We start from the raw sequence: 24370 nt of genomic DNA on the forward strand, positions 1-24370 counted from the left end.
CTCTATAATCTGTGCACAAACATGTCTGTCTGGGCTGGGAAGGTGGCTCAGTGGTAGAGAGCTTGCCTTGCATGCCTGAGGCCCTGGGTTCGATTCCTCAGCACCACATAAGCAAAAAGAAAAAAGCTGGAAGTGGCACTGTGGCTCAAGTGGTAGAGTGCTAGCCTCGAGCTGAAGAGCTGAGGGACAGCGCCCAGGCCCAGAGTTCAGGCCCTACGACCAGACCCCCCCCCCAAAAAAAAACATGTCTGTCTATTTGTCTATATGTAAATGGTTATGGTTTTGAGGTTACCAAGTACTCTTCTTACTAAAAATCTTTGTCAATGGAAGCTGTGATTTAATCTAAATTGCTTTAAAAGTTTGTGATCTGACTATAAGCCAAATTAAAAACAGGCAGTTTTAAAAGGCTTTGGGAAAGGAGTTAGAAAAGATGTTTTATTTGCAAAGTAAATGAAATTGGTAATTAAGTTGGCTGTGATTTATGTCATTCCTATGTCCATCTATGCTAAGAGTTAAATATTGCACCTCTGACCATGGCTAGTAAACTAAAGCTAAGGTTTTACTCTGTTTTCTCCCCTGTGTGATGATCAACTCCTTTTTAGATCTAGGGACCAGAGTGAAACCAGTGGCACCAGCCTGTAAAACCCAGTGTGAACCAGCCAGCTCTTTAACCAATATATGTAGACATTTTTGCAGGTAACCAGCAAGTGCAACAGATGCCACTGCCTTGCTCCGACTCTGGCCTTGCTCTAACACACATGACCAAAAGCCTGCTAGTTTGGGGTAAAACACAGCCACTTCAGATATTTGTTTCTGTAATGTTAATCCCCACAAGTTGGATCTAAAGGGGTGTATGAGCAAAGGATATAAGTTGACTTACTTCTATGCTATTTTACAATTGGATGTATTTCTAAAGGAAAAGAGATGCTATGGAGCTAGTACATTAAGAAAGACTGCTAATTTCCTGAAACGCTGTATTTTTATTTATTTATTTTTGTTGGTTGTGGGGCTTGAACTCTGGGCCTGGGCACTGTCCCTCAGCACTTCAGCTCAAGGCTAGCGCTCTAGCATTTGATCCACAGTGCCACTTCTGGCCTTTTCTGCTTATGTAGTGCGGAGGAATCAAACCCAGGGCCTCATGCATGCAAGGCAAGCACTCTACCACTGAGCCAACTTTCCAGCCCCAAAACTGCTAATTTCCTAAAGGTAACTGAGACTGAAGAAAACTGTGGCCAGTTTAAACCTTTGGCCAAGGGTAATGGATGAAGCCCAGTGTTTCAATGAAGCATTTAAATGCAAATTAACTTGATTAAAGTGACTTTTCAAAAAGGGATTAAAAATGGCATGCCCACCCTTTGAAAAATTTGGGAAGTTGTGGGGAATGGCTGACCTCCCAGACAAAGTTTAAAATTAAACTTGTCTTAAAGTTTTCTTTAAAGTCCAAAAAAGATAAATTAGGATTACCAGAATGATTGTTTAATAAATTCATCTGTTAAGTAAAAAAGTTTGTAGACCTGAGATTATGTCCCTATTGAGATCTGCCTAAATCAGGTTCCTCAGTCAGCCAGAAAAATGCTTTTACAAACCAGACTGTTAAACAGGCTACACTGCTGTAGCCCAAGATATAGGGCACTTTAAACAGGCTGCCCAGAGGCAATGGGCGGTATTTAGAGTGCCAATCAGTCCCAGTTTAAAAACTTCTATTGGGTTTTTATTAGAAAACTCTGGCAAGTAATTGTTAGTCAATTGTTAACAAGTTATAGGTAATCTCTATCTCATTGATCTACTTGTTGCTTTAATTGGAAATTAAAAGGGGTTTTGTAACAAAGACTCCTTTTGCCATAGTTCAAAGCCATCCTGGCACAAAGAATCCCTCTAAAACTCCATCTCCCAACTAATCATCAAAGAGCTAGGTTGGAGGCATGGCTTGAGACTCACGTCTAAGTATCCAGCTAAAGGCTGGAAGTGATGCTGTGGCTCAAGTGGTAGAGTGCTTGCCTCTAGCAGAAGTGCTCAGGGACAGTGCCCAGGCCTTGAGTCCAAACCCAGTAAATGCCAGCAGGGACAAGCTATCCAGCAATGGACACTGAGAATCCCCCAGGACAAAGTCAGTCCTGACAACGGAATGGAGAGGAGTACGAGGAGATAACATCCTAAATGGAGAATGCTCACCCTTTCAAATTAATCACAGCTGGGTGATCAAGAGAAATAGTTGTTTGCCCACTTAATGTCCATACCTGTCTACCTTCTAACTGGACAGAAAGTTAAAGTCTTGCCTTTGTCACCTGCTATTTGTATTTATAGTAGCCTCTGACTGGTACTCCCAACAAGTCAATTATGCTCTCCCCTACCCAGTTGCCAAAAAGACCCTAGACACCCCCTTCCTGCCCCAAGCCCAGTTATTTCTCCTTCCCTATAGTGGGCCACAATTGGGCTTATACTCCAAATGGAACTTTTCTAGTCTATGGCCAATGTGTGTTCTCCTATGTCATTCATGTTAATTGACCTTGTCACCTTGTCAGCTTTTTTGCCTAATCTTTCCAAAAGTCTCTTTCAACAGGATAACATCCCCTGCCCAGAATACCACTTGGGAACTACAGGCAACTGAAGTAGGCCCTGAGAGGAGACTTGAGCTGGTACAGCTTCTTTCTTTTGTTTTAGGGATTTTAGAAAAAACCTTTAAACAAAGTTAACTAGACCTTGGCTCCAACCAGCCCAGTTTCTGGAATAGAAAGAATGCCTCTAGGACCCCCTCCCTTAACAATTTAACCCATCTTGATTTGTTCAGTTAACTGTAATCTGGCTCCAACTGGCAACATCTCCAGTTTACCTTAAACTCCGCCTTTTTCACGTGCTCTCTGTAAACTCCACTAAACTCCTTCTTTATACATGCTTACCATAAACTCCGCCTTTTGCGCATGCTTACTGTAAGCTCTGTCTTACCCACTGAATTTGTGAGTCATTTAAACCAAAAGTGATAGGCTGGTTTAAACAGCCATTATGTGACAAACTGTAAGCTCATTGGCCACCTGTGTATGGTCTGATATGACTGTACAATCCTTTGTGTGTGTTAGGATCCCATTGGTCACCTGCGGGACCAGGCTCGACCTTATGGATTTTGCCTTTAAAACCAAAGTACATGGGCAGCTCGGGGTCACAGTATCAGCTCCTGAGCCTGTGCTGTGGCCCTGACCTGTCAGTATAAGAACCTTCTCAATAAAGTTGCTTCTTTGTTAGCAACTTTGTTGTAGTGGGCTCTGTTACTCCGGATGACTAGGTGGGCTTGCCTGCCTGAGTAGGGGTCTTCCTACTACAGCAACCAGAAACATCACTTACACTGCCCTGCCTTGCCTAGCACAGACCCCGACCCTAAAGACCCCAGCTCCAGGGATTCCTTGATGCCGCCAGGCCAGCAGGAAGTAGCCAAAAGAGCCGGTGACACCCCTTGGCTCTGGTACCTTTAAATATCTCTGCTACCTCCTCCTTAGGTTACTGTGAACCTAAAGCAGGAAAAGTCTTACTCCCCCTCCTCCAGGATTCTGGGAGTCAGGTACCATGCTGTCTCCAATCCAAGACAGAAAAGACATATTCCTCTCTTGGGGTACTAACAACAATTTTTGCCTTTTATTAATTGGGTCTTGCTTTTAGATAACTATTGCCATGGAAGATGGAGGACCTTTACCAACCATTGTCGAGCAGATGCTTCTTGGACCATACCGGCCCAGCAACAAAACAGGGACCCCTGACTACTTTGCCCCTTCACAGCAGGAAGAAACAACCTCCGCCCATACCTCTGGCCTGGTACCCCCTATTTTTATTAAACAACAGAGCAGGGAATGTAAGCATTATGCCCACCTTTGGTCCTCAGCTCCTCCCTGCCCTGGAGTTCCCACCATGCAGCTGGCCCCTCCCTCTCTCCACCCAGACCCACCTGAGCTCCATCTACCTCACTTCCTACCCCCAGACCCTGCTGCTACCTAGATAGAGGAGGCTACGTGTGTTTTCTTTTCAGGGGAAATATGGCTTCTCTAATAAACTTCATAATAATCTTTCTCCTGTGCCTGCCTGCCTCCATGTGATCCCCTGGGATGGATGGGATGGATCCTTTCATGGACTAGCACAAAAAAGAAAAAGAAAAAAGATTTTAATTTAAATCTGTATATACCAATATCCAATATCAGTACTATAACTTGTTTTATTTCAAAAGCCAGCATGTTTTCTTTTGAGCAAGCATTGTGATATAAACTAATGGTGATGCAGGGATAAACAAGATCCTGGATTCACATTCCAGATATATTCCTCTTCACAAATGAGGAAACTGACTCTTAAAAGTTCAGTAATGGCTAGGAATGTGTACTGCCTAGCATGCATGAAGCCCTGAGTTCTATTCCTCAGTATGACATAAACAGAAAAAGCCAGAAGTGGTGCTGTGGCTCAAGTGGTAGAGTGCTACCCTGGAGCACAGAGAGACTCAGGGGCAGTGCCCAGGCCCTGAGTTCAAACCCAGGACTGGCAAAAAAAAAATAATACTTAGTTCAGTAACTTGCCAGATACTAGTGGCTCATAATTAGGAGGCTTGAGATCTGAGGATCGAGGTTTGAAGCCAGCTGAGGCAGAAAAGTTTAAGATACTCTTACCTCCAGTTAACCCCAAGAAGCCAGAAGTAGAAATGTGACTCAATTGTGTGGCAGTCTTGAGCAAAAAAAGCCAAGTGAAAGCTGTAGGAAATTAGAGAAGACAGGCTTGAATCCCTTTGATTTGCAGACTCCTTTCCTTTTATACTCTCATCTGTTAATTTCTTAGACTCCAAATGTTATTTATTTCATAGCCAGAGAGCTATGTAACATTAATTTATAGGGCTTTTGCTGTCTCAGCTGTGCCTTGCAGAGTGAATACAATAGATTCTGGAGCAATCATGAGTTGAAAGGGGGACCTTGGAGATGGCACTATTCTACAAGTTGACTATGGAGAAGGAAGTTCAATCATTCACAACTTTCAATCTTCAAACTTCCATCTCCATGAATTAACAAAGTCACTAACAGTCTTTGAGGTAGCCCTTGTTTACAAATATTTGTCCATGTTTGTGAAATAAGGTGTAGTAAGTCCTTAAATACATATGGCTGGAAGAGCAATAAATTATGACAAGTTGATCCAAACTGCCTTCACTTTTCATGACTCTTCTTAATCTAGGCCCATATTTTACAGGCCATCCAAAAAGTTATGCGGTACTAGGATATTCAAATGGTTTATTTGGGAAATGTTTCTTGGAGCTCTTATTTTGGAGTGACACATCTGAGGAGCATTTGAAGAGGTTAGTTTATTGTTTAAGTGCCTGGGTGAAGTGGATGCCACTGAGGAACACAGAATTCGTGTGTCGTGAGTGCATGTCAGCGTTCCTCACCTCAAAAGAGAATTGCATAACTACTGGGATTTCAGAAGACTCTGTTCATTGTGGCTTTTGGTTTGTGTTTGAACATTGCTTCTTAATTTTACCCTAGGCCTAAAGGAGCCTACATTTAGGTAAACAAAGATTGCGTTTTGGAGGGTAGATGATGAACTACTAGCTAATAATCAGAAGGGCATATTATGAGTGCATAATATGTATGAGACTCCCAAAACAATTATTTCTGAAAATCTTGGTATGCACTTTTTTTTCCCAGCTTAATGGTAGCTGGAGTGCTCTTTTGTTTTTGACTCAATGAGCAGTGGGTGGCTCATTGCTGGCACATAGACAATGGGCTTAGAAAAGCCAGGGAATTAGCTTTAAGTGCCATTTGCAAATCCTTTGAACTAATTTATACCAACCTTTTTTACATCATTTATCTTTTTCCCCCTCAAAATGCTCATTAATTTTCATCACTGAAATGGAAAATTCTGTGTGCTTCTGCTTTGATGTATGTGCCTGGAACACTTGGAAAGAGGGCTAACATAATTAGTTGAATAAATAAACAGTACAAGGCAAAGCAAATCTTACTTGACAATTCCATGTGAATTTTTGCCTTTTAATATACTTCTGCAAATGAGGGAAATCACCAGCTCTTTGTGTATTTTAGATTCCTGTGAATGGGAAGTTAGATACTAAGTATATGAGCAAGCAGGAAAATTGGATTGAGAGTGACTGCCTAGGTGCTATGTCTTAGTGTTTGGGGAGCAATCTCAGTGAATTCTTATCCATTGGGTTTGTCTACCATAGACACCTGTATTTTTAGACTGTGGAAAGAAGCATCTGCTTAATGAAGTAGCTGTTGGCTGATGCATAATTTGGGAGATGGAACTAACTTGGCATCTGACTGGTAGGGCTCTCTGCCAAGTGTTTCTGCAGGCCAAGAATGATGATCTGGCTGTTCCCCTTCTCTCAGAGAATGCTGGGCCTCATGCAGGTCCCGTTACAGTTTATCCACTTGACGCAGAGGTAAAATGTGGATGCTGATGTGGTAATTTCCCTAGATATGGATTTATTCATCCAACAAGTACATGCTGGGTGCCTTGTTTGCACCCAAGATTGCAGTAGGCTCCAGAGATTCATCATAAGTGAAGGAGACAGCAGGTTCCATATCTTTAGGTGCATTTCTGTGTGTTCACTGAGTAAGGCAGTGGCCATCTTTCAGTTGTTTTGCCTTCCCTGTTCCTGAGCCCCAAAAGAAAACACATACACACAAAGCACACATGTGCACAAACACAAACACACATATAAACATATATATGATCATATCTGATATCAAACTTGACATTAAACTATATATATATTTTATGTGTATATGCATGTACCTTAAACTTTATAGATGGAAGAATTTGCTCATTCATTCCTTAAAGACATATATTGGCACATGCCATGTTCTGTGGCAAATATTAAATATACAATAGTAACCTAGAGCCTCATTGGATAGAGACCAGTGTTACAAAACAAATAAATGTATAGTAACAAAGTGTGGTTAAAGCTATGAGATAAAAGGGTGCTTTTAGAGAGTGAATGCAAGGTAACTCCCTAAAACCTTTTTGAGGAGGTGTGGAATGTTTCTATGTGCTGGTGGTTTGCATAATTCTCAATGTATGAAAGCTATCCCCTGAAGTTAGGCAACATGGTAACATGGTGACATTGAAACGGAAAAGGATGAAAGAGCCACCATATGAGTATCCAGTGGGAAAAGATGAACAAATGGGATGAGAGAACACATATGGCCCTCAAATGAGGAGCAGAGATCAAGAACTGGCATTCAGAGAACACAGGTTGTGGCTATGGGGGTGTTTATTGGAGAAGAGAAAAAAAAGTAAGTAAAAACCTGTGCCTTGTGGTCCTTGTCAGTTGTAATGAACAGCTGATTTTATTTCAGATATAATGAGACACCTTGGGAGAGTTCTAAATAAAAGGATAAAATGTCCCTGGGTTTGTAAAAGTTCTCCCAGTTGTTCAGAGGATAATGGGTTGAAAAGAGACAGCATAGATGCCAGTTAGAGTTCAACAGCCTTAATCTAGACAAAAGATGACCACCACTTATATTTAGGTCTAATCTTAGGTTCCGGGTTAAATATTTTTGTTAGCTGCGAACCCTCATGTTTGTAATCCTACACACTCAAGAAGTTGAGATCTGGGCTGGGAAGGTGGCTTAGTTGAAGAGCGCTTGCCTTTCATGCATGAGGCCCCGGGTTTGATTCCTCAGCACCACATAAGCAGAAAAAGCTGCAAGTGGTACTGGAGCTCAAGTGGTAGAGTGCTCACCTTGAGCTGAAGAGCTGAAGGACAGCGCCCAGGCCCAGAGTTTAAGCCCCACGACTGACAAAAGTAATAATAATTTAAAAAAATATAAAAGACATATGGAAAGGTGGTGGGGGTGGTGGCAGAGATGTCATGTTTCTGGTTGTACTGTGCCTGTATCTAATTTGTCCTTCCTCCCTCCCTTCCTTCCCTCCTCCTTCTTCCCTCCTCCCTCTTTCCTCCTCCCTCCCTGCCTGTTTTCTTCCTCTCTTCCTTCCATTTAACAAGGTCTCACTTTGCATCTTAGGCTGACCTCCATACCACTTAAACAAAAAAGCTGGAAATGGAGCTGTGGCTCAAGTGGTAAAGTGCTAGCCTTAAGCAAAAGAAGCTCAGGGACAGTACCCTGGCCCCAAATTCAAGCCCCAGGACTGGCAAAAAAAAAAAAAAGTGCTGGGTACTGAGTCTCATGAGCCACCAAGAGGTTCTCAGCTCTCAGGAGGCCGAGATAGGATGATCATGGTCTGAACCCATCCTGGGAAAGAAATTGTGTGAGATTCTTATCTCCAATTAACCAGCAAAAAAAAAAAAAAAGGGGGGAACTGTACCCAGGCCTTGAGTTCAAGTCCCAGGACTAGCTCTATATCCCCATTGTTTCTGTTTTACTTAAGTGAAAATTCAAAAACTCCTCTTCTTGAATTCTCACTTTGAGCTTGCAGTACTACTTGGTCCCTAAAACTTAGGTTAGCCAGGTTTTATATGTGAGTGCGTGTGTGTATGTGTGTGTGTGTGTGTATACATATGTGTAGGTATATATATATATATGTGTGTGTGTGTATATATATATATATATATATATATTCATATTCATGGGGCTTGAAATCAGGGCCTGTCCCTGAGCTTCTTTTGCTCAAGGCTAGCACTCTACCACTTGAGCCACTTCTGGCTTTTTCTGTTTATGTGGTACTGAGGAATCGAACCCAGGGCTTCATGTATGCTAAGCAAGCACTCTATCACTAAGCCACACTCCCAGCCCATATAAATATTTTTATAAGCTTGAAAAGAAAACTCTCAACTTACATCTGTTCAAGCAATAAGTAGGTTTTTCAAGTTTGTATTTAATAAAGAGTTGTCCTTTTGTGCCTGTGCCCATATTTACAGAGATTGGAGACTTTCTAACAACCATTAGTTAAAGCTGAGATGAACCTTCTTGAGGTACATGTAGAACATTTCAGGAGCTGCTCTGATAGGTACTTTGGATATTTAGAAAAAGCTGTGGTCCCCTCTTCCTGTGCACTGGCAGAGAGATTCAACCTTGCTGCCTTCTGCAACTTACACTTAATACCAGCATTTATTTTCTTGTTCTAAGTCTATTTTCTCCAATTAATTAATAGAATTAATAGAACTATTGTTCTACTTTACTAGGAAAATACATAAGGGAAAAGCCTAAAAATAGAAAGAAAAAAATGAAAAACAAGGGAAAATGATAAAGTAGCATCTTGACATTCAACACTGAGATGGGCTTTTACAAAACTCAATTCTCCTGAGTTATCTTTGACAATTAGTTGACAACAATTTGATAATTATCCTAGATCCAACCTTGAGCCCATTTTCTAAATAAAAAGTCCAATGTTGAGGCTTCCTTGGAACTCACTGCTGATTTCTGCTTTCTTTCTTTCTGCATCTTTTTTTGTTATTGGTTGCTACTTTCCCATTGCTTTCAAGTTTCTACTGTCTTTGGCCCGTTAAGACTTTACATGTAGCTCAGGAGGGGTAAGTACATGGTCAGATGCTGCTGATTTATACCTACTATCTCCAGTCCTGCTTGGAAATGGGGTCCTCAGGCAGAGCAACATGGGTTACTTCCTGAACACAAAGACCTATGCTTCCTTCTGAGAAATAGACTGATGTAATTGTCTTCCTGGATTTATAATGTTTACCGAGGAGGTAGGTCACCCATTTATCCTGCTCACTCTTTACTCTTCCACTTGACTTACTTTTATGTGGCATTAGCAATGAGTGATGACTAAAATAATAGAACAAATTCATTTGTATGTGCCCCTGGGGGAGAGAGAGCACAGTGTCCTTCTATGTCACTCAAGATGAAGGCTTAAAATTGTCTTGTGTGCATGAGATCACTCAATTCTGGAAATAGGCTTCAGGAAAGCCTTGATGTTTTAACTAACTCACCAAGTTTTCACCCACTCTTTTGACAGCACCCTGAAGCATGGCTAACACATTGGATGGATTGGGATGTCAATAATTTTAAGAAGTAGCACATGGATGCTTTGGGCTACCATTTCAACTTAATGTGAGAGGAAATTGGTTGTGACTGTAGTCCCTCCACCCACCCATGAGCTCCATGCTTAATTAGTGATCAGGCAGGGAGTCTTTCTCCACTAAGCACATTTCTTCTTCTGGAGGAACAGCTCAACAGGATGTACTTCTAAGTGATAGGCGATCCAATGGAGCACTTATGGTTTATTTTTTAAATTAAAATCTTTTCCAACTCATTACTTTCTACACTGTGATTTTCTTCCTTTTCTTAGCCTTTGCAATGGAGGTTTCTAACATGGTGTCTATAGACCAATAGTTGCTCATAAATGGATTTTAAAGGGTTCATAGTCTTTTTGTGTGTTGTGAAATGTTTAGGTGGATGTGAGAATGTGTCCTAGGGAGCTCATTAGATTCCTAGATGGTGTGTAAGTGCAAATGATTGGAGTTGTTCTAAGGACTCTTGTTAAATTCCATGGCTTTCATGAACTACATCCAGCACAGGGTACGAATTATGAAGTGCTACGTTCCCTGTAATGTAATTTGTTTATTAATTTGTATGTATGGATTTTGTCCATCTATCCTTATATTTCTACTAGAAACTTTCCAAAGCCCATTGTATTTTAGGGTGGATCCTTGAGTATAACTATGTGCTTTGGACACTAGGGGCTGCATCCATACTTACTCATCTCCCAGGTCTCTGCAAACCTTAAGAAATACATCGTTCAGAGCTAGGAGCATGGCTCAAGTGGTAGAGTCCCTGTTTAGCAAGTTCAAGAACATGAGTTCATCCCTTCCCCAAAATTGTACTATTGAGTTTTTAAAATATCTAATCATGAAAATTATTTTAGGAAATCTCAGCTCTGAGCTGTGGGTAGAACTTTGGGATGATGTGGACCGAGCTCTGGGATAGGATAAGGCCCTGGGAATAATCTTCAGCACAACATAAACAAAATATAACAAAGCAAAAGTTTTCTTAGTTTCCTTTGTATTTTAAAATCTCTCTCTCTCTCCCCCCTCTCTCTCCCTCTCCCTCTCTTTCTCTCTCTCTTTTTTGTCAGTTGTGGGGCTTGAACTCTGGACCTGGGCGCTGTCTCTGAGCTCTTCAGCTCAAGGCAAGTGCTCTACCACTTGAGTCACAGCGCCACCTCTGGTTTTCTGGTAGTTAATTGGAGATAAGAGTCTCATGGACTTTCCTGCTGGGCTGGCTTTGAATCCTGATCTCAGCCTCCTGAGTAGCTAGGATTATAGGCATGAGCCACTGGTGCCGACTCTCTTTTCATTTTTAAAGAAGTCCAGATGTTGTATAAATAAGTGGAAATATACTAACATCCACTCCTATTAAAATGAAAAGTAAAATTGTTTTAAAACACAAATTGGCCTAAATGTAGTGATGCATACACATAGTAATTGTAGGAATTGGAGACAGGACAAACGAGTTTGAGGCCAGCCCAGGATATATAATGTCTTGAAAGAAAGAAAGAAACAAACAAACAAACAAACAAAAGAAAAAATAAAAGAAAAACAAACCAAGCCAAAAACTCCAAAAAGAGACAATACAACCTCAAAGCATAAAACACTAGGTATCTTATACAATGAAGTATGCATCTCAACATTAATAGCTGAGCAGAAAAATGATGTTCTAATTTTTCACATTCTACAAAAGGAGACAGAAATGTTTGTATAAGTTATTTAAAAGCTAGACTTTCTGTTTGTTTAAAAGATAAAGAAGGTAATGGTGACTTTCACTGCTAAAGAGCTATATACAACACAGTATTGGTGAATCTTGTGCTGCCATTTTGTCAGAGAAAGCGACACTAACTAGCAAGGAACACCAGTCCTAGGGGTATCAGAAGTTTGGTACAGCTCTAGAGTCACTACTATGCTTTTCTAGGTTGTCAGTGATCCTAGCTTTTAAATGATAATAGCCCATCAGCTTCAAGGGATTATTTTCTGATGACATCTCCTTTCAAAAATATTGATATTTGGGGCTGGGAAGGTGGCTCAGTGGTAAAGTGCTTGCCTTGTATACGTGAGGTCCTGGGTTCGATTCCTCAGCACCATATAAGCAGAAAAAGCTGGAAGTGGCACTGTGGCTCAAGTGTTAGAGCGCTAGGCCAGCGCCCAAGCCCAGAGTTCAAGCCCCATGATCGACAAAAAATATATTGATATTCACCCCTGTTTTTTTTTTAACAGGTATTTACTTAATTTCATTTCCTTTCTTTCCAACTTGCCTTCCCTAGCATAAGTAGCCAGGTGCCATCCAGGCTGCAGAGCTTGGCAGGTTGAATTTCAACTAGTGACCAAGCCTTTAGTCAATGAGGGAGACTGAAAACTATAGCCTACGGTGCCGAGGAGAAAGGGCAACAATAGGAAAGTCACTGATGGAATAATGATGGGGGTGGGGGTAGAGAAATGACTTAACAGATGATAGTGTCTAGATTTTATTCTTATGCATGGCTATGCAGTCATCCAAAATGACATTCAAACTTTGGGGCTTAGCTGTAGTACATAAATGATGTAGTTCTTAAGAATAATGTCCTTTGGACCTATTTTTCCCAACAATTCTTTCATTAATACTTTTATTCATTAATGATTTTATTCATTAGTGATTAATGCATTAATACTTTCATGAACTAAAGTAGACCAAAAATGACTCAAAATGAGTCATACAACTGGGAATTTTTTTCCTGTCCTAAAATTAACTAAGACACACAGAGGGAAACTGTAGTTGTACGCCACTCATGTGTTATTTGTGAATATAATGCATTATTAATAGTATTTTAAGTGGTACTATTAGTGAAGGCCTCAAAATTAGCACTGAGTTTTTCTTCACTGCACACACACACACACACGCACACACACACACATATTTGATATAGGCAGAAGTTTGAGAAACTAATGAGATGTTGGGAGGAGGATGCGGAAGGGAAGATGATAAACCAGTAGCTGCAAAAACACAATGAACTAAACACAGTGGTGCACATCTGTAATTCCAGCAAAGGGAAGTTGAGGCGAGAGCATCTTGAATAAATCTAGCCTGCCCTGTGACAGTGAAACACAGAGATGAACAAAAATAATCCTTGCAGAATGAGAAATAAACTTTGGACTTATTTTTTGTGGTTCTATGCACTAGACATCTAGATCTCATCTTTTTTTTTTTTTTTTTAGATCTCATAAAATGCCCTCAAAGATCTGTGTTATCCATTGTAAATCATTGCCCTGAGGAAATCAGCCACTTAAAAAACTAAAAAACTTCAACACAAGTTCCTCAAATTCCAAGTCGTACATTCTTGATCTGTGATTGGTCCACAATTTGCCTCAAGGAAGTTCCTCTTTTAGGTCCTCACAGTGGTTGGGCTTTGGGGCAACTGGGAACAGACTGTGGATCTGCAATCTTCCTGATGGATATTCAAGAAAAGGAAGTAACTTTAGCTTGTAGCTTATGGGACTAGAAGGCCACTGTTTCTACCATGCAGGGGTAGAGTGTGAAGTGGGTAGTTTGAAAGGCATTTCCATGTTCTCATACCCCTTTCCTATCAAGATCTCTGCTCTCAACTTCACCTATCTGGTAGCCAATGCAGATGAAAACATAAAATGTCTGATTCTGATTCTAAGGCAGGGAGGATGCTGTCTGGTCCAGGGGTCGCTTGGTTAGCAGACTCTCAGATACCACAGAACATGGTGGAAGTTTTCATTAGCATGGATGTGCTCCTGGACACCTATCTTTCCTTTTGGTTCTATGGGTCTGTTTTTTTCTTTATGCTTAAAAATGCTCATCAATGAAATTTCTAAAATGGTTCACTAAAAAAAGTTGGGTTAGCTGTTTAAACACACATATATATATATATATATATATATATACACATATATATATACATATATATATACATATACATATATATATTAGATAGACAGACAGACAGATAGATAGATGTGACTGGATATATATTTACTTTAGATGTCTATATTTTAGAAACATAGTAATTTTAGATGTATATATGTATGTATGCATACTTCGTATGCATATTTATTTCATTGGATGAACTTTCAAATTATCTACACTGCTCTTTTTCTTGTTGTTTTTGTTTTGGTGATGGTCCTAATGACTTGGGCACTGTCCCTGAGCTATTTTGCTCAAGACTAGTGCTCTACCACTAGAGCTACAGCTCCACTTCCAACTTTTTGGTGGTGAAATTAACTGGAGACAAGAGTTTCATGGACTTTCCAACCCAAGCTAGCTTCTAAACGTGATCCCCAGATCTTAACCTCTTGAGTACTAGGCTTTACAAGCGTGAACCACCAGCTCTGGGCTACACATGTTTAATTCTTAAAGCATAATAAACACAGATTTTATATTTAAAAAGATCTTTTGTTAAAGGTACAGTATTCTGTTGCTTTCTTTTTTTTTTTGGTCTGGTCGAGGGACCTGAACTCTGGGCCTGGGTGCTGTCTCTCAGCTCTTCAGCTCAAGGTTAGCACTCTACCACTTGAGCCACAGCTCCACTTCCGGCGTTTTTTCTTTTTGCTTATGTGGTGCTGGGGAATCAAACCCAGGAACTCATGCATGCAAGGCAAGCACTCTACCACTGAGCCACCTTCCCAGCCCCGGCTTTCTTATTTTTTTCTTGAGTGGTTTTATACACTAGTTTTATTGAGGTTTGTGAAGAGTCCATATCTCTGAATTTTGCTTCTGAATAAAAGACAATCAATGGGGTTATTTTATTCTTGGTAAAGTGTGAAGAATATGTATATATATATATATATATATATCTACAAATATATATATATATATGAAGTAAATATATATGAAGTGTATATATATGACATATATATTAACTGAAAGAACATTGTGAGGAAATAATTTGCTAACAAATTTAACATGACTTGTATGAAGAGAACTGTGTAGCTCTCTCCAGCCTTTCACATCAAAATGTTCTAGAAAAGAATGCAACATTTTCTGTCAAATGTGGTCCATGTTGGCTTCACGCAGCTCTGGAGTCTTGTGGATGTAGGACAGGAACAGACAGTTAAAAAATAAAGCAGATACTCAATACTTGGGTCTGTAGAGGAGTATGAGAAACCAAAAATGCAACAGTTTTATTAGATCTGATTTCTAACACAACAAAATTAGAAGAGAAAAAGTACTATAGGGTTAATTGATATTAATGTGTAAGGCCCAGTGAAGATTGAGACAAAATTTAGAATCCAGTTAAAGCTGCTACATTACAAACAAGAAACAAAAAAACAACTTTGATTCAAGTTGAGATTACTGGATCTCCAGTGGACCTACAATTTACAAAGGTGCAAGGTGGCTTATTTTCTATGACCTTGATAATGTAACAGATTTCTTTTTTTTTTTACTTTCCTCAATAGCCTTCTATGACCATTCATGGTTTTCTGCATTTGAGCCTCTCTGCTAATTTATAAAATTGGAATGTAACTGTTGATTTTAGTTCGGTGTCTCTGTGAAATGCACTCTGCTATCCACACGATATTTCTCATTTCTTGTTCCTTCAGCTTTACATATGCATAAAACACTCCATAATGGAATTGCCTATTGAATGCCAGCACATTCATTTGTACCTGATGAAGAAAAAAAGAAAAAAACAATTTGTACCATGAACTAATTTCAAATATATATGAAATATTAAGCTACAGTTGAGCTTCTGCTTATTTGTATTTAAATAGTGTCCAAGCTGAGTCAAATAGAGGAATACAGAGGCAACTTGGAAAGTTCTAAAGGGAGAATGACACTTCTTAAAAAGTTGTTTTGGGGGTGGTGGCAGGGCTTGAATTCAGGGCTTGGGCACTGTCCTCATGCTCTTTTGTACAAGGCTAGTGCTCTACCACTTTGAGCCATAGGGTCTTTTCTGGTGGTTGATTGGAGATAAGACTCTCATGGACTTTCCTGTCTGGGCTAACTTTGAACTGTGATCCTCAGATCTCAGCCTCCTGAGTAGCTAGGATTACAGGTGTGAGCCATTGGTACCTGGAGTGACACTCTGACAGCTAGAGATCACAGTGGTTTATTGTATGTCTGTGGACTCACAGGACGGGCTTCAAATCTTAGCAGCTCCCTTGATATAAAGCTTTCCAGCTGTTTTTTTGGACTGTGTCTAACTTTGTAGTCATATTTATCTGGCTTCCAGCTAGTGGGATCACCTCACTTAGTTCAAATGTTTCTTTTGGGCCGTAACTTTATAAATTTTGAAAAGATATTCCAGCTCTCTGACTCCTCTCCAGGGTACTGTCACAAGCTTCTGGAATTTAGACTGAATAGTCAAAGCTTTTTTAGAATAGTCTGTGGCGACTTTCCATTCTGTTCAATTGTTTTTATCCTGCAAAAGTTAAGTGAGCAAAAATATTTTTTCCAAAAAGAATTTGTTATCTGGAGTAAAGTCAGAAATTGAGCAATTTCTACATTCTTTTCCAACTGGCCATTTAGGACAGGAAAAAAAAAAAAAAGGACAGGCGGGAGATACAGACCCTCACCCAGCTCTGAAAATTTCAAGCAAAATTATCAGGAAGCTAAGGCTGCCTCTGTTCTCAGGAACAGACACTCGTTTCTCTGCCAAGTATAGCTTCCTAATAGCTTCCTTCTCCAGAGAGGGGTAGCAGCAGAGAATTCTGAATGATCCTGTATGCAGTTTTAATTCTTTCTACAACAGATACGTTGGAGCTGTTGGAATATGTCTGTTACCCAGTTACAGGATGTTCCTAAACTACTGTCTGTAACTAGCCTAACCTTGAACTCTGGTTCTTTATTAATTTCAGTCAGATTGAGATGGACATGCCAATGTATTCAAAGAAACAGATGCACTTAGAAAATTTCTTGGGATTTATAGGAATTTACTTGTTCAGAAAAATAACCATCTGTTTATTAATAGTACAGTAGCCCAGGAACTGCTTATCAATGGATTCAATAGTCTTCTGCCTTTTTAGGAAAGGAGATGATTTAGACTACCTGTGGGTGGATTTCCAAGAGAATAATTCTTAAGGGTCATAATTGTGCCCATGTGTTATAATCATGGATAATTCCTTCTTTCGGGAGAGTTGCATTAGAGTAAGGTGAACCAAACATTGAGGAGAATCAATATTCAATTGTACTAATATCCTAGCTTTGCTTCTCTAGTCAACTGGTTATAGAAAAGCTATATTCCATCAAATTTCACTATGTCCTGTCTTTATGCATAGGACATTTCCATGTGGTGTTGTCTATCATTTGTGAGTCACAGTGCCTGGTGCGCTACAGCAGTTACAAATACACTGTTGACTCACAACCATCAAGTTGGTCAATTGATCCTTGGTAAAAGGAAATCTTGAAGAAAATATTTTGAAAATGTCCACAATAAGCTAGGCACCAGTCAGGAGGCTGAGATCTGAAGATCATAGTTCAAAGCCAGCCCAGGTAGGAAAGTCCATGATACTCTTATCTCCAATAAACCACTAGAAAACTGGAAATGGTGCAGTGGCTCAAGCAGTAGAGCGCTCACCTTGAGCTGAAGAGCACAGGGAAAGTGCCGAGGCCCAGAGTTCAAGCCCCACAACTGACAAAAAAAAAAGAAAAGAAAAGAAAAAAGAAAAAAAAATCCCACAATAATAGAAAAGCATATAAACATATGTCATACCTCATGCTCATAGAAAACATCTTCTAATGTCTTTCCCCCATTGCCGCCCACAGCTTCAAACAAAGGCTTGTACACCTTAAAAGCAAAGGCAAGAGATCAATTTTACAGAAATATTCATGTAAATATATATGGATATGTTGTTTAGAAATGTACAGATGGTACTTAAAAATTTATACTGGAACATATAATTTTTTCTTCCTGATTAAAACAAATCAAGATAATTCAAGAGTCTGTGGAAATTTTAACCTATTTGCTTATTCAGAAATATCAAGGCAAGGCTTAGTGGTAGAGTGCTTTCCTAGCATCCATGAAGCCCTGGGTTTGATTCCTCAGTACCACATACACAGAAAAAGCCAGAAGTGGTGCTGTGGCTCAAGTAGTAGAGTGCTAGCCTTGAATGAAAGAAGCTCAGGGACAGCACCCAGGCCCTGAGTTCAAGCCCCAGAGCTAGCCCACCCATCCCCCACCCCCTGCAAAAGAAAATACCAAGGCAAGATGCAAGATGAATTCTAGTGTCACTATACACTTTATGATTCTTTCCCCCTTAAGTTCTTGGAGTGCTGTAAATATTTGTAGTTTGGTCCATATAGGTTCATAGGTACTCTGAGATGAGAGCTGCTAAAACTACCCTAAAATTTCAGGTGAGGAAGGGGTGGAAATCTGGAGAAAGCCCAAGTCGTAATAACACTGAAGAGTGCCATACAATTACACTTGAGATATTGTAAAGGCTTATCAGAACTCCACAGGAAGAGGTGAGTGTCATTCTAGTCCAGGAGAAGTCACCTATGGGATCTGCACATAACTATGTGTAAGCCAGAGGAAACAGGGTCTGGGCTAAGTTGTGAAACTGATCTGAGAAGCTCAGGGCTGTCTCAGATCAGATAAATGCTGGAGGAAGGACATAAGCAATTCTCTTTCCTCTTCCAAAAAGGGAATGGAAAAACCCATACATGGATCCTTATTCTCCCCATAATGCATATAAATACTCTGCCTTAACTCTATTTCCCCTTTGGGTACTAGAAAGGACCAGAAGGTCAGGCTACTTTATATAATGTTGACCTGAGCTCACATTTCTAAAACACCGCCCTAGACTCTAGGGAGAATGTGCTTTATCAAATACTTCAAAGGAGCTTTCACATGACCATTCCTTAGAGATTTAAACAAGAATTTGCTTGCCAAGAACCTTAAGGGGAGGAAAAAAAAAACTAGCTTGGACTAGAACATTTCTTCAAGAAAGAAATCTACAGTAAGAGAGACTGCTTGCTACTTTACAGACATGACAACTTCTTTGACTGAGAAGTGTAAGTCTGATGTGATAGCTTTTGAAAGAAATCCATGGGATGAAACAGCATAGTTTTTGGGAGGACCTGGTGGACTAACATACTCCATAAAGATCAGCCACTCTCTTCATCTGGTCAAAGTCTTCTGCTTGAGCCAACAGGCGCAGCCCCTCAGGATAGAGCTGGCCGCAGGTTGGAAAGAGGGTCTCCCGGTCTTCTTTGCTTAATTCCGTGCCAAAGGAGTTAAGAGTGATGATAAAAGCTCGTCTGTCAGCCTCAAACTGAATTTGCAAGACATAAAATCAGTGCAGTTGAATTATCTGTTAAATGCTGCAAACATAACCTGAAGTAGACAAATTCTGGCTTTCCTTTCCCCAACCTACGTCGAATTATGATGCAGACAGGTGTTATTAACATTCTTTTCTTTTTTTTTTTTTTTGGGTCCGGTCATGGGGCCTGAACTCTGGGCCTGGGCACTGTCCCTCAGCTCTTCAGCTCAAAGCTAGCGCTCTACCACTTGAGCCACAGCGCCACTTCCGGCTTTTTTCTTTTTGCTTATGTGGTGCGGAGGAATCGAACCCAGGGCCTTGAGCATGCAAGGCAAGTGCTCTACCACTGAGCCACCTTCCCAGCCCCTATTAACATTCTTTTAGTCTCTTTTGTAGAAGGGAGTAACTCTGCCTGCCAGAAGAGGATTGCATAGCACTGCGATGGTCTAGGACTCCTAAAACCCCACCAAATTTATTTTCTGAGCATCCTACAAGGAGCACAGAGACTGTTAGCGTCACAAATGTATTTTCCATAAAAGAGGCAACAATATTTACTACAGTCCAATCAGGCATAGAATAAGATCATGTGCGTGGAAGTGCCTATCGGGGTGTTTATATTAAAAGAAAGGACATGTCATACATGTTTGTTTATTTTTAATTGTTGCGATTATTGTTATTTGTGGTGCTAGTCATCAATCCGTGTCTCATGTAGGTTAGACAATTACCCTACAATTGAACTATACCTAGCCCACCCTCTCTCTCTCTCTCTCTCTCTCTCTCTCTATATATATATATATATATGTTTATATATTTATATATATTTAGTTATAGGGCTTGACCTCAGGGCCTAGGCACTATCCCTAGGCTCTTTTGCTCAGGGCTAGTGCTCTACCACTTTGAGCCATAGCTCTACTTCCAGTTTTCTGGTGGTTAATTGGAGATAAGACTCACACAGACTTGCCCAGGCTGGCTTTAAACTGTGATCCTCAGATCTCAGTCTCCTGAATAGCTAGGATTACAGGCATGAGCTACCATATGTGATGAAATTTTATGCTAATTACCATTTGTTTGTGCTTTCATGATTTTTTTTCTTTCTGAATGTCTTAGGTTACATATAAAAATAATTAGCTCTCGCTGGGCACTGGTATATGATGCCTACAATCCTAGCTACTCAGGAGGCTGAAATCTGGAGGATCACCATTTGGAGCCAGACCAGACAAAAAAGTAGAAATGACTTCATCTTGTAAGTAACCAGCAAAAAGCAGTCTGGAGGTGTGGTTGAAGTAGTACAGTAGAAGTTAAGCAAGCAAACCAAAGCAAACATGAGACTCTGAGTTCAAACATCAGTACTACAAAAATCAGTCATCAGTCAATCTATCAATTAAGCTCTGTAGCTAAGAATTATATGGCTTAGGATAGGTCATCTTCCTTACAAGGTCTGTTTCCTTGCTTGTAACATGAGGGGATTTGGCTATATGATCATCAAGTTCCCAGCAGGGGTGGGGGGTGCTGGTGGCTTACACCTGTAATCCTGGCTACTCAGGAGGCCAAGATCTGAGGATCATAGTTCAAAGCCAGCTTGGGCAGGAAAGTCCGTGAGATTCTTATCTCCAATGGAGCACCAGAAAACTGGTAGTGGCGTTGTGGCTCAAGTGGTAGAGCACTAGCCTTAGCTGAAGAGCTGAGGGACAGTGCCCAGGCCTTGAGTTCAAGCCCCCAAACCAAACCAAAACAACAGATATTCAAGTCCCATCTTCTCTGTGCTGAACCCTGAGTAAGCCTGTTTTTCCATACCAAGTCACACCTCTCTATTTCCTCTAAACCATGTCTTTCTTAGATTTCTTTTTTATTTCTTTGTTCTCGCAGTCCTATTCTCTTGGTTGTCCAGTCCACGCTGATCATTCTGTTTTTGGATGACTGGTTTCAGGAGTTCCTTCTCTACATACTCTGGGTATATGTAGAGTTTCCAGTGCTAGGTGTAGGTAGAATTTCTGGCTCTCAGAAATTCTTCTCCAGGTCCTTGGATTGCCCTGCGATTTCCCCATTGTTTTGAATTTTGCATCTGTAGTTTGCATTCACTACATGATCCTGTCTGTGAAGGATCATATTTCCCTTGTTCATTGTCCAGTTTTGAACAGCCACTGTCTGTTACAGGACTATTTTAGTTGTTTTTTTGACTCCAACAGAACAGTCAACTTGTGAAATTCCCCAGTATTCCCTACAATGATGGTATTGAAAGTCATGGCTTAGTAGCTTTCCTTTTGTCAACATTGGGGGTTGAACTCAGGGCCTCGTGCTCTGAGCTTTCTTGCTAATGGCTGGTGCTCTACCACTTGATCCATGCCTCCAGTCTGGCAAAAAGCCAAAAAGCTGGTTATTTGGAGGTAGAGTCTTGAAGACCTTTTTCTGGCTTTGAATCATAATTTTCTATGTCTTAGCTTGTTGAGTAGCTAGTATTTGGCATCATCAGAAAGCTCATTGGAAATGAAGAGTCTCAGGCCACAATCCAATCCCACTGAACAGGAATCCCGAGTTTAACAAGATTCCAAGGTCATTCCTATGTGTATGAAAAGTGAAAAGAATTGCTCTAGGCTATCTTTCATTCCTTTCATGACCGTCATGAAAAAAACAGGCTTGCAACAAATTTTACTGGAGCTCTTTTGTTAGAGCAGGTGTTTCCTATCAGAAGGAAAGCGAGAGCGAGTTCCCTCTGACCCTTTGGATGATAGTCATGGAAATGACACGTGGGCCAGAATCAGGGAGTGGCCTTATTTGGAAACAAAGGCAACTGCTTCTGGTTACTGTGTACAAGAATTCTTGTCAGTAATTTTAGAGCTTCCAGGAGTAAGAGAAGAAATGCAAGTGGGAGATTTCAAGGAAATAAGAAATCTTAAATAGCTGGGCGCTGGTGGCTCATGCCTGTAATCCTAGCTACTCAGGAGGCTGAGATCTGAGGATCATGGTTCAGAGCAGCCCTGCAGGAAAGTCTGTGAGACTCTTCAACTAACCACCAGAAAACTGGAAGTGGAGCTGTGGCTCTACCGGTAGAGTACTCGCCTTGAGCTGAAGAGCTCAGGGACAGCGCCGAGGCCTAGAGTTTAAGCCCTACAACAGACCAAAAAGAGAGAGAGAGAGAGAGAGAGAAATCTTAAGTAAACATGAGGGCAGCGGGAGTAACCATGGAGGTAATTCTCTTAGATATTCTTTTAAAACATTAGGGTTTTATGAAGAAAAAAGGGCAGAGTAGAGCAGATAGCATTGAAGATACTCAAGACAACAAGAGAAGTCTTCCATATTCTATCTCCAATGAACCATCAAAAAGCTAGGTTGGAGGTGTCTGGTTCAAATGATAGAGTACCAGCCACAAGCAAGATTGTTGAGTGAGAGTGTGAAGCCTCAATCTGGCAAGCCCCTATACTGGCAAAAAGAAAGCTATTGTGCCTTGACTTTGAGAAGGAACAATAGAGGGAATATTGGAGAGTTGTGAAAGTTCCAAAAATTAAAAAGTCTGTTAGAATTGGTTAACATATTTCTATGTGGCAGCCTCAGGCTATTCAGAATTGAATAATGAACATCCAATGCATATTTGTTTTATAATGAGGCTTAGCTTATTATTATTACCTTTGATCTCTTATTATTTCCATATATTACAACTGTATGCATACCTACCTTACCTTTTTTTTTTTTGCTGGTTCTGGGCTTGAACTTAGGGCCTGGGCACTGTCCCTGAGCATGTTTTTGCTCAAGTATCACTCTAGATAGCTTCATAAAGTCACCAGGTTACTGATGTTATATGACCAACATGTCACTTTTAACATTAAATATACCATGAAAATATCATTTATTTATTTAATGCCCATTTTCTGTGTGATATAAATGTGGACAATTTTTTAAGCTGTATCAGATTTTTACTTCAAGGATTCATTTTGTTTTTGTTTTTTTTTTTAATTTCAACAGGGGCAGATACACCTATGCTTGTAATCCTAGCTATGCAGGAGGCTAAGATCTGAGGATTGTGGTTTGAAGCCAGCTGAAGCAAGAAAATCTGTGAGACTCTTAATTCCTATAAATGACCAAAAAGCCAGAAGTAGATGTGGCTCAAGTGGTAGCATTAGCTTGAGTAAAAGGGGCTCAGGGTCAGCGCCCAGACCCTGAGTTCAAGCCCCAGAACCAGCATACACACACACACACTCACACACACACACAATCAACAGAAAATAACAAAATAACTTTTTAACTGAAAATCTTAATGATTATGCCAGGCACTGGTACCTCAGGCCTATACTTCTTCAGGAGGCTGAGATTTGAGGATCATGGTTCAAAGCCAGCCTGGGCAGAAAAGCCAGTGAGACTTTATCTCAAATTAACCACCAAGAAACCAGAAATAGAGCTGTGGCTTAAGTCATAGAGTACTAGCCTTGAGCATAGTAGCTCAGCAACATTGCTCAGCCCCTGTGTTCAAGCTCCAGGACTGGCACCAATAAACAAACAAATAGTAATAGATGGTTTAAGAGCTAATTTTAGTTTATGCCATTGCAGAATATTTAGTTAAAACATATGCAAATAGGGCTGGGAAAGTGGCTCAGTGGTAGAACGCTTGCCTTGCAGGCTTGAGGCCTTGGGTTCCATTCCTTAGCACCACATAAACAGAAAAAACCGGAGGTGGCACTGTGGCTCAAGTGGTAGAGTGCTAGCCTTGAGCTGAAGAGCTGAGGGACAGTGCCCAGGCCCAGAGTTCAGGCCCCATAACCGACAAAAATTAATGCAAATGACATTTATATATCACTGATTAGATTTTTCTTGAAATCAGGAGTCTTTGGGGTTGTTTGAATATCTGTTCACTGTTAAAATCACAGAGACTGATTATCTAGTGATTAAAAACATTCCTTAGATAAAAGTTAGTTTCAGAAAGCCCATATTTCTTTTATTACTCAAGTATATGCAGAGACCAGAGAGAGCTAAATATTTAATATTCAGTGCTAGCCACGCTGCCGAGCCTCCCATTCTCCCACTGTCCCAGGCACGTGCATGTCAACCTTCTCCCAAAAGAAACTCCGAACATAGATGTGATTTATGGTGAGAAAGAAGAGTTAAGGAGTGTAAATACCAACTATAGAGGTAGATATCATAGTGGATTTGACTCATAGTTAAATGAGTTTGCCCACTGTGACCTGTTTGACTGGTGTGTTTATGCTGGAAATTAGAATGTTCCAGAACTGTGTA

General features: G+C 40.4%; 1 protein-coding gene across 1 annotated transcript in view; it reads right to left on the minus strand.

Annotated features, from left to right (window-relative positions):
- Positions 1-15248: 15248 nt before the first annotated feature.
- The window catches only part of Atp6v0d2 (ATPase, H+ transporting, lysosomal 38kDa, V0 subunit d2), a 45082-nt gene continuing 35960 nt past the window's right edge, over positions 15249-24370 (minus strand). The window contains exons 6-8 of the mRNA XM_013012427.1: positions 18983-19159; positions 17599-17673; positions 15249-15553 (exon numbers count right to left, since the gene is read on the minus strand). Coding sequence (XP_012867881.1) covers positions 15392-15553; positions 17599-17673; positions 18983-19159 — 414 coding nt within the window. The 3' untranslated portion in view covers positions 15249-15391. The remainder of the gene's footprint in view (positions 15554-17598; positions 17674-18982; positions 19160-24370) is intronic.

Source organism: Dipodomys ordii, unplaced genomic scaffold (genome assembly GCF_000151885.1).
Source record: "Dipodomys ordii isolate 6190 unplaced genomic scaffold, Dord_2.0 Scaffold17, whole genome shotgun sequence".
In the NCBI taxonomy this organism is placed as follows: domain Eukaryota; kingdom Metazoa; phylum Chordata; class Mammalia; order Rodentia; family Heteromyidae; genus Dipodomys; species Dipodomys ordii.